The sequence below is a fragment of the Puntigrus tetrazona genome, unplaced genomic scaffold (genome assembly GCF_018831695.1).
Source record: "Puntigrus tetrazona isolate hp1 unplaced genomic scaffold, ASM1883169v1 S000000788, whole genome shotgun sequence".
NCBI lineage: Eukaryota > Metazoa > Chordata > Actinopteri > Cypriniformes > Cyprinidae > Puntigrus > Puntigrus tetrazona.
In genome coordinates this window covers 1-10,093 of record NW_025048392.1, presented here as the reverse complement: position 1 = coordinate 10,093, position 10,093 = coordinate 1, and the positions used below count along the sequence as shown (strand labels likewise).

The following is a 10,093-nucleotide window of genomic DNA, read 5'->3' as shown; positions in this document are numbered from 1 at the left end:
AAGTCTAGAAACATTTTATTAATTCTTTTAGCGGTAGAGTCAATAACGAATAGAGAAAGAGAAGGATATATAAAGATATAAAGCAAGATAATATTTCTGCTTTGGACAAAAGTACCCTCACATAAAGTGAAAGGTCTCTTTGAAGCCAAAAGTTAAAGATACTTTTTTTTTTTACTCTACCAGAAAAATTAAGCTGTTGTCTCGCAGTTTTTAAAAATGACAAAAGTGAAGGGGAAAAACAAGATAAATCTTTAGATACACCATACCGGATAATTCTCAGAAAGCGTTCGTGGCGCCAAGCACCGCCCCTGTCATAGCTTGCTTTTCTGTCAATTTCCGTTCTACCCATTTGTTTTTTTAGTTTGGACTTTGCGCATGCGCTGGGACAGTACTACTGGTACAGCGCGCTATTATGGCTCAAAAGGAAGCTGTAAACGAGCGTCCTCTTTTATTTTTAATAATTTGTATTGTATTTATACATTTGTTTATCTGTCCTTACACCAAAGTTGAGGAAAGTTTTAACTTACAAGCAATTCATGATGTTCTGTATCACAGATTTGATTTTGAAAAGGTAAGTGCTAATCTCCAAAACGATTGTTGTTATTTTTTAAATCATATTTAACCTTAAAACACCGCGTTTAATTGTTTAAAGTATAACGTGTTCTCAATGCTAATCCTGTGTTTTAGTGTGTTAAACCTAAGCTTGTGATCTTTGATTAAATTTGCTAAGAATGCTGCAGCTGTGACGTCTAAACTCGGAAATGGTGAACTAAAACTGTTGCAGCACTCTGTTGTAGTGCTATGGTGCTTTAGTGTCGTGTAGCATTGAAACAACTAGAGCCGCATGAAGACTTTACTCCTTGTTATTACTGTTCCTCCAGTATGACCATCATGAGTTTCCTGGTGTGGTTCCACGTACCTTTCTTGGACCCCTGTTCATATCCGCACTCAGTGCACCAGTGATTTGTGTGCTTGCCCTCTTTCAAATACCAAAGTTTTACACTCAGATCCTTGGTATGTTTGAGATCACAACATGTAGCTTTTGACCTACTTTAAACCCAGTTTATTCATTTCAGTTTCATCTGCTTTATGTTCTTCTTTGTTCCACAGTGAGAGGAGTTCTTGGACTCTGTGTGATTCTGTCACTATGGCATATGCAAAGAGAGGTCCGCAGGCGGTTTGGGTCAATGGTGGCCAGTCTGTTTTGCTTTATCTGCATCACACAGTTTCATCTGATGTTTTACAGTACCAGAACCCTCCCAAATGTGTTTGCTTTGCCTTTAGGTACAGACTATGTAAAGTACAAAGTATTGTACAAAGTATTTTGGAGCAATATTTAGTTTTATATTAAACATTTTGTTGTTTTGGCTTTGAAAACAAGGCTAAAGCAACTTGACTTGCTGACTTGCTTTATAGATCACATTTATAAAAATGTCAGTTTGTAATTGCATCTTGGTCTAGTAATCTAGTAGTATGTTGTTTTGTCTAACTTAAATTGTGTCAAATTGTGTTTTATTGAATAGTTTTGCTGGCATTCACATCTTGGTTGGGCCAGAGACACGGTGCCTTCATTTGGCTTTCCGCTTTGGCTATTATTGTGTTTCGCTCTGAATTGTGTCTCTTCTTTGGCTTGATGTTGTTGATGTCACTCCTGAGCAGGAAACTTCATTTTCTACAGTTGATTTACCATGCCGTACCTGCTGGTGTTTTATCTTTGGGTCAGTGATGCACAAAAATTAGCATATACTATAATTGTTTAAAGTTATAGACAAATGTTTTTCATTTGTTCATATGTTTTGCTTTTTTGTTTTTGTTTCTCATCATGCACAGACAAAGATCTTCACAGACTGAAGTATGTTTGCTGTCTTTTGTAGGTCTCACTGTCATGGTTGACACAGTTTTCTGGAATAAGCTGCTCTGGCCTGAGGGTCAGGTACTATGGTACAACACTGTGTTGAATAAAAGTGCCAACTGGGGAATATCCTTTCACAAAATTATTTTAAAATGCTAGTAATTTAAAGCAATAGTTTAGTTTAAATAAAGTGCAATGTGTCTCATGATAATCCAAGCCCTTATTATTTCTGTGGAGCACAAAAGCAAAAAAAACAGACTAGTTGCTCTTTTTTCATTTACAAAAAACGAGCACTAGAGATTTCAGGATTTAAAATTTACCAAAAACAATTATTGTAAAGTTAACTACTAGGTTTGTGAGGAGAGTGCATTTGTATGGGATAACAGAAATAGTGAAAATAATTGAGAAAGCTGCTTATTGCATGTACGTGCTAGTTAAGTGCTAACAGTGCATTTAAACAAAATACTTTTTTCTTGTCTTTTACTGTAACAATTACTCAGTGTTTCAGGCTCAGTGGCTCTCAATGAAATAGCTAAGGTTTTAACAGCTGAATGTGGAAGACAAACTTGTACTCTGCTTCTGCATTCCTTTTGATGCTTAAACACTGACCAGTAAACTATTGTATTCCAAAGAAGAAAGAACTACAGATTTTATGCAACATGAGATTGAGTAAATGATGACAGATTTTTCTTTTAACTATGGACCAACTAAAACAATAGTAAGTACTGTTATCACAAAAAATGCAATCTTGCATGATTAAATCTCCTGTCAAAATATTATCTTTCCTTGACTTTTTTCGTGCCTCAAACTTCCCCATTTCTGTGGTACTTCTACTCTGCTCTCCCTCGAGGTCTTGGCAGCACAATACTATTTATTCCACTTGGCCTGATGGATAGACGAACAAGAAAACTGCTCATTGTAACTATAGGCTTCATTCTGCTATACTCCTTTCTGCCCCACAAGGAGCTCCGTTTCATCATCTACACCTTTCCTGTGCTCAATATGATTGCTGCCTGCGGCTGTTCCTTTATGTAAGTTAAAGATATTTTGATAATTATTTGGTATTTTGATAATTATTTGGTAGCTGTATTGAATTTGCTTGCATGAAACCCATTTTACTTACATGAATTGGTGTATTTCAGAGCGAAACAAAATTGTGAATGAGAAAAATGTATGATAGGATTTTATTTTATCCATCTGGGACCTGATTGGGATATCTATCCATCTATCTATTAGCAGGGCAAGTCTATCAGTAACATGATTTCAAAAATGATTTCAGAAATTCTTATTGACACAACATACACTGCTCAACAAATCACTTATTACACTTTGATTACACTGTTAGTTATAGGACAATCTGATCAAAATAAATGCAGACTTAAATGTAAATGCAGACTTATATTTTGATTTAAATTGATTTTACAAGGTAAATATTTTTAAAGTAAAACAATCTGAAACAAATAACCATGAACCTTGTTAATTTAATATTAATATTAGTTAATATTAGTATTTGTCAGTGGTTCCTGTAAATTATGGGCAGTTTCAGTTAACACAACCCCTAGTGATGCCGGCTAAAATTTTCATATAATATATATGGCTATTCATTTTACTCTAACTGGTCCTGCATACCCACAGATTATTTTCATGCACTTTAGTAATATATAATCAGAATAATTCAAAATCCTGTAAATGATCGATATGTTTCATATAATTTTTACACTAGTTGACTACAACATTTTGTTTAAAGGGAAGATTGAATGCCCATTTGGTGTTTGTGAAATCCATTTGTAAAAATCACTCAAACAGCACTATTTTTACTTGGTCAAAAACAGCTGTGTTCACAGTGACCCATTGGTGCAAGTCTGTTTCTTTCCTTGTCCACTGAGCTAAAAAACAAATGTGATATATTCAAACAGACTTATCAGCAGATTAAAGCTGAATTAAATGTTAAAATTTGCATACTATACCCTCTGTTTTGGTATGGAACAGGTGGTATTAATATTTCTTCCATACTTATTATATCATAGTTATAGATTATAGATATTATAGTTTTACTTTTGTCTTCTTTTTTGTTACAGTTTGAAGAATTACCACAAGTCATGGATGTATAAAATTGGCTCCATAGCTATGGTAGGACATTTGATGCTCAATGGAATATACACAAGTATTTCTCTTTACGTTTCCCATCACAACTACCCAGGAGGCAAAGCAATGCAGGAGATACATAGAATAATTCCAGCAACAGCAGGTATATTGATTTGTATTGCTTGTTTAGCATTGAATTATTATTGAAAAATGAAAGCAATCTGATTGCATTTCATACTTCTTACACAGATGTGTCATTGCACATTGATGTACTTGCTGCACAGACGGGAGTCTCACGTTTTCTGGAGCTAAATAGTAAATGGAGGTGTGTTCACTTATCAAAGGCAGTGCTATACATGTGCAACATTGCTGATTTACCTGAATGTTTTTCTTTTAACTTTCTAGATATGACAAGAAGGAGAATTTGACTTTTGAAGATGCAGTCATGAAAACGTATTCACACCTGTTAATGGAAGCAAATGCAACTAAGATATCGCTGCTCAAAGACTCTCACAAACCTTTGGTCGTTTTCTCAGGATACCAAAATCTTGTGTTTGAGATGTCCCAATTTCCACCTATCAAAATCAAGCTAAACAATAAGCTTGTGCTGCTAGCAAGACACTCAAATAATGAACACAGATAGTAAACTGAAATTGTTATAATAAAAATATTTCATATGCAAAGACGGATACAAATAAATGTTTACGTAGTGGTTCTCTGAATAATTTTAATGGTCTGTTTTACTGGGAGGGTAGATGTCCTTAGTTAAGGTGTTTCAGTAGCTTGGTCATTTGCTCACTGCTTCCTTTTGTAATCAATTGAAACATGTTATTGCTATTAAATGTGCTATGGAAGGTCACCTAAACATCTCTGACTGCAGAACATGGCCTACACATCACATTTTTTCCCCCAGAATTGCAATCAGTATACTGTATAAGTTCAGCAAAACATCAACTACCATTACTCTTATAGCAACTATAGTATGTCCTTTGTACACAACTAGCTTTAGTAATACCTAAGCCTCTTTTCCCCAGTTTGTATTAGAATTTAATATAGATTTAGCAAGATAATCCAAATTTGAATACTATGCATAAGAATAATGCATAAGGTGACAATAATTAAAGACATTCGGAAGACCAAGGTTTGAAACATTAAATTTAAAAGCAACATGGTTTTTAATTTGTAAAGTTTTATTTACAAATTACCACAAAAAGAAAAAAAGGTTCCAGTCTCAATTATTCCTCTGTCAAATTATATTTTGGAAATTTATAAAATGTACAGTACATTTCCTTAATGTCTCATAATTTAAACCCTTAGATAAAAAAAAAAAAAACATTTGTGCTTCACAAAAAATTAACCTGAAAGTACAGCATTATGTACATTTTAATAGCTACAAACAAAATCAGCAAAAAGAAAAAAAGAACTAATTCTAACAGTACCATTTACCACAAAAATCACAATTAAATAAAATACATTTAAAACATCTCTCAGTCACAGCATTTATTTTGGGCCATGTATTTATATAAAAACAGTATTCAGCATGTAGTTTCAATTTTATAAAATCATTTAAATCAGAAGACTATGACTTGCTTTGCACATCAGTTAATATTTACAGCATGTTGACCTGAAGTAGTTTGTATAAGGCACAAGGAGAGAGAAGACAAAGATACAATAAATTTTATAAAAGGAATCAAAATACAGCAACAAACAATAACTACCCATATAGCTAGCTAACCCTCCCTCCCTGAAAACACTTTTCACCAGGAATAAGACTCCAGTTATCAAGTGTACTTAACAGTAGTACTCAATCAATCTTTCATTCAATTAAATATCCAAATGCTTTGTGTATTGAAGAACATGAACCTCAGTAAAATGAATTGTTTAGTTAGGCCTTCTCAGAAAAGTTACTTGAGTGGTCCTAGGTTGAAGTTCATAATCTAAGAAACAGCCTTGCAAATATAAATACGCAATCATCAGTACTGAAAATATATCAAAGGAAGGTTGACCTTTAAAAAAAGAAGTCCTTCAAGGTTTTCTAGCAATGGCCGGGACTGATTCAGGGCACAGTTGACACTTGATGTGCTAAAAAGTGTGTCTGCTGGTACAATGCTGGGTGGACAACCCACATAGCGTACAGCTACTTTGGCAAGTTCAGGCCACAGTAACTTCTTTAGGTTCCAATAATCCAGAGGATCACAACTCTGGTCAAGAATGTCTTCCTCCAAATACTCCAGCACTGCAAGCTCCAATGATTTTGGTCTCTCCTCCTGCTTGATTTTCTGTCTAATGTCATCCATAAGAGCCCATAGGTTTTCTTTGTTTGAGGCCAGGCTGTTTGATGAAGCTGGTATTTCACTGCATCCATTTGACAGTGGTGGTTTAGTCTCCACAGAATTAGATACAGACACCTCAAGCTCTTGTATGAGGTCATGCTTACACTGCTCTGCTTCTTCCTCAGTAAAAAGGGAGGTCTTATACCTCGGATCCAACATGGTTGCCCATATGTACCTTGGGTCATGAAGTGTAGGGGACATTTTAGTCACCATTGCTTCCTTTAAAGACTTGAGCATATTATCAATACCCATGGTCTCATCAAAAAGCATATCTATTTTTCGGTTCAGTATGTGAATGAGTGGAATGACCTGACCTAGTGTTGCTGTGCGATTGCTCATCTCCCTGCAGGCTACCTCGAAAGGCTTAAGAGCATTGCAGACTGACTGCATGACTTCCCACTGGTCACAGCTTATCAGTTCCCTGAAACTGCACTCTATTGACATCTCATCGATGGCTTTTTTTTGCTCTACTAATCGCTCAAGCATAAAATATGATGTTTTCCACTTAGAGGGAACATCCTGAACCAGCTGGTTTTCAGGTAACTGATAAGTTTTTTGCAGCTCTGCCAACTTCTCCTTTGCTTTAGCAGAACGATGCACTCTCTCGCAAATTTTCCGAGCAATACTAAGCAAGTTCTGAACCATTCTCTGACTTTTTATGGCTTCGTTAACAATGAGGTCTATGCTATGAACAAAACACTGCATGGTGGTGTGATCACTGCTTTCTAGCATGCTTCCAATAGTTTGATTATCCGTTACAGTAAATCCAATTTTAAGGCCTGAGGAACCAATCCAGGTGTCCCAAAGATATTCAAGCTGTTTCTGTATGTTCATTACATTGTAGTCACAGTCAATTGAAGAAACACCAAGGAGGGCTGAGCAGTGGAAATCTTGCCCCTGAGGCAGAACTTGAGACTCAAATGTTACCCAGTGGGCTGTAAGAATCAAGTACTCTTGAGTTTGGCTGCTCACCCAAACACTTGTCGTGAAATGAATGATTCCACCTTCAGCCTCCTTGAGGTGGGTCAGAACTACTTCTTTCACACTTCCATACATTTCTGGGATTGCAGTGCTGGTAAAGTAGGATGAGGAAGGTAGAGAATACTGTGGCTGGAGGTATTCCAGTAGTCGGTTCAGGCCAACATTTTCCACTACAGTTGATGGCTGAAGATCCAGTGCAAGCATTTCAGCAATGAGTTTGGTGATTTTTTTGGCAGCTGGGTGGCATTCAGTGAACTTCTCTGAATTCTCCTCATAAGTAGAAATGTCCATGAGCTCATGCTTAACTTGAATTTCAGCAGATGACACATCACCTGAGATATTACTATTATTTTCAAGCACATGCCCGTGAAATCTCTGCATGTGCCTAAATAAGCAACTAGTGCCTAAATTGGTTGTCTTTTTGCCTCTGCTAATTGTGCGGCTACAGTGCAAACAGACCACCTTTGTTGGGTCTGCAGTGGAAATAGAAAAGTGATTCCATAGCTTTGAAGTCTTTTTGCTGAAAACAGGCAGGGTGTGGTGTTTGTTTTCAGCAGCAGGGCTGTCTGTTGCATTTGTTGTCATGTCGTCCTCTGCAGCAGGAGAACAATGGGGAGACTGAGGTGAGGAAACTTTGTCATTTGTGCTTTTTTGGGTTTTGAGAACATCAGGATGCCGTCGCATTAAATGTCTCATTAGACAGCTTGTGCCAAAGTCCCCTCGTTTACCACGGCTTATAACACAGGGACAATACCGACACAAAGCTTTGAGTTGGTCAACAGGAGAGACAATGAAATGATGCCATACTTCTGATTTCACCCGTTTCATTATTTTTTTGTTTTGTTGAAAAACTGAGCTGTGATCTTGGGATATGCTGTGCCCCTCAATGTGTTCCTCTGGCGAGGATGACAGAGGTATATTTTCCCCTTTCAGTCTAAAAGATGCATCAAGTAAGGATTCTTGTCCAGATTGATATGTAGCATCATTTGCTTCATCCTCAAGAGGCATGTGCTCACTGTCATCAATGGGCACTTCATCTGATATGGCATCAGAGCGATGTGAGGTACAGAGGAATTCCTTTTTGACCTCTGTGGAGTCTTGTGTGCGTGAGAGAAATGTTGGTGGAGTGGTGTAAGGCGGAGGAATGCTTGAGCCCTGTCCATTTTCTTCAATGACTATGTCTCGATGGGCCCGCCACATGTGGCGAATAAGGCAGCTCGTTCCCAAGTCTTTCCCATTTTTGCCACGACTGAATTCATTCATGCAGTGAATACACACTGCTTTCGAGCTGTCAGCAGGGGATAAATAAAAGTGTTTCCATACTGCTGAGCGCCGCCGTGAACTTGAACTCTTAGGGGCTGATCCAGGGCATTCACTCCCCAAGTCTGTGGCGGCATCATCATTATGGTTGTTTAAGGAATGTGGGGATGGAACCACACAAGAGTCACTTTTGATGCTCTTTTCTGATTTTGGTTTGACCTTTTGTAAAGAGTCTTTGGACACTACGTCTGTGGCCTCAGCTAGAATGGAGGACAGTGGATTAAGGTTGTCTGTAGGGGGCTTGATGCATACAGACAAGTCTCCATTGTTTGGTGATAAATTGGGAGGTATTAAAGATGAATTATTGGACAAATTATTTACTGAGTCACTGTCTTGCAGAAGAACAGTTGGGTGAGCCCTTCGCACATGCCTCATTAAACAACTAGTACTGAGATCTTTCTCATTTTTTCCCCGGCTGAACTCTTTCATACAGTACATACAGATTGCTTTGGTACTATCACGTGGTGATATGAAAAAATGGTTCCAAGCAGGGGATTTTTTTCTAGGGTTAAGGGGACTTCTTATGGATGATAGAAGGCTTTGTGTGACAGCATCCATTGCAACATCATACAGAGTACTTGAGTACCCACTGAACAAACTACCATAATCATCATCATAACCTCTGGTGGCAAAGGGGCCGAAGGCCCCATCAAATGATAACTTTTCATCATCCTGAGCAATTTCACCCGTTTCATTTGGTTCTGCTTTGATACATACACTTGTTTCAATTTCTGAATTATTTATTTCAATGTTCTGGCTCTTATTTGAAATAGATGGAGATGTCTGAGAGTCATGCTTTTCACAACTTTCTGCTGTTGAATCCTCTGCTAAAAGTCCATCGACCTCAGAAGATCCATCTTCCTCTGTGCCCTCAAATGACAAAGACACCACAGAGGAATCTTTTGTTACGGTCTCAGAGGGACAAGTGTGGGGTTCTGCTTCCAAAACCTCTTGTGGAGTAATTCTGTATGATTTAAACACATAACCATCTTTTCCTTCTATTTTTAAACAGGTTCCTTTGGCCTCTATTCTCTTGTTATCTTTGGAGCCATTATGCTCGTGGCTTGTATCCTCAGTCTTCTGTGAGAGGCCGTCCTCTCCGTCCATTATCGCAGAAAAAAATTCTGCAGGGAAAGAAAACCTTCTCTATTCAAAGCAGCTTTGTAAGTGTTCAAGTGTCATGGGTGTGGCTCTCTCTTCCATCCAGATGTTTACTTTAACATGTTTTATCTGAGTGCAGATGCAACAGATATGTTGACCTCCATTTAGGATAGTGTAAATCACTTGTGTTCATTTGTAGAACCTGAAAAATTAGATGGGAGATAGAAGAATATTAAGACAATTAAAAATACAATTAGCAGTTTAAGGATGTTTATAGCAACTGGATGTTGCAATAAAGCATAACTCAGATCCAATGTTTATAAGTAGTTTTCTAAGAAAAACTTTTTTTTCAACTCCGAGTTAGTAATTAGTATATACTGAGAAATTATATTATTATTATTACTACTATTATTATTATTAT

General features: G+C 37.1%; 2 protein-coding genes across 2 annotated transcripts; one reads left to right on the top strand and one right to left on the bottom strand.

Moving 5' to 3' along the window:
* The first annotated feature begins 376 nt into the window (after positions 1-376).
* LOC122335470 (dol-P-Man:Man(7)GlcNAc(2)-PP-Dol alpha-1,6-mannosyltransferase-like) lies at positions 377-4,796 on the top strand. The gene is made up of 9 exons (XM_043233354.1): positions 377-571; positions 882-1,014; positions 1,111-1,284; positions 1,524-1,718; positions 1,875-1,978; positions 2,660-2,883; positions 3,931-4,100; positions 4,187-4,262; positions 4,343-4,796. The coding sequence occupies exons 1-9, from the start codon at positions 413-415 to the stop codon at positions 4,578-4,580; spliced, it is 1,473 nt and encodes a 490-aa protein (XP_043089289.1). The 5' UTR covers positions 377-412; the 3' UTR covers positions 4,581-4,796.
* A 376-nt stretch (positions 4,797-5,172) lies between these two features.
* Positions 5,173-10,038, bottom strand: LOC122335469 (zinc finger BED domain-containing protein 4-like). The gene has a single exon (XM_043233353.1). The coding sequence runs from the start codon at positions 9,676-9,678 to the stop codon at positions 5,911-5,913; it is 3,768 nt and encodes a 1,255-aa protein (XP_043089288.1). The 5' UTR covers positions 9,679-10,038; the 3' UTR covers positions 5,173-5,910.
* Positions 10,039-10,093: the final 55 nt, after the last annotated feature.

What these genes read in the sequence shown, in the direction of transcription:
- LOC122335469 (XM_043233353.1), bottom strand. Translation starts at nt 9,678, where the DNA reads ATGGACGGAGAGGACGGCCTCTCACAGAAGACTGAGGATACAAGCCAC.
- LOC122335470 (XM_043233354.1), top strand. Translation starts at nt 413, where the DNA reads ATGGCTCAAAAGGAAGCTGTAAACGAGCGTCCTCTTTTATTTTTAATA. An exon ending in ACAGATTTGATTTTGAAAAG is followed by an intron (nt 572 to 881) that starts GTAAGTGCTAAT and finishes CTGTTCCTCCAG; the next exon opens with TATGACCATCATGAGTTTCC. An exon ending in GCCTGCGGCTGTTCCTTTAT is followed by an intron (nt 2,884 to 3,930) that starts GTAAGTTAAAGA and finishes TTTTTGTTACAG; the next exon opens with TTTGAAGAATTACCACAAGT.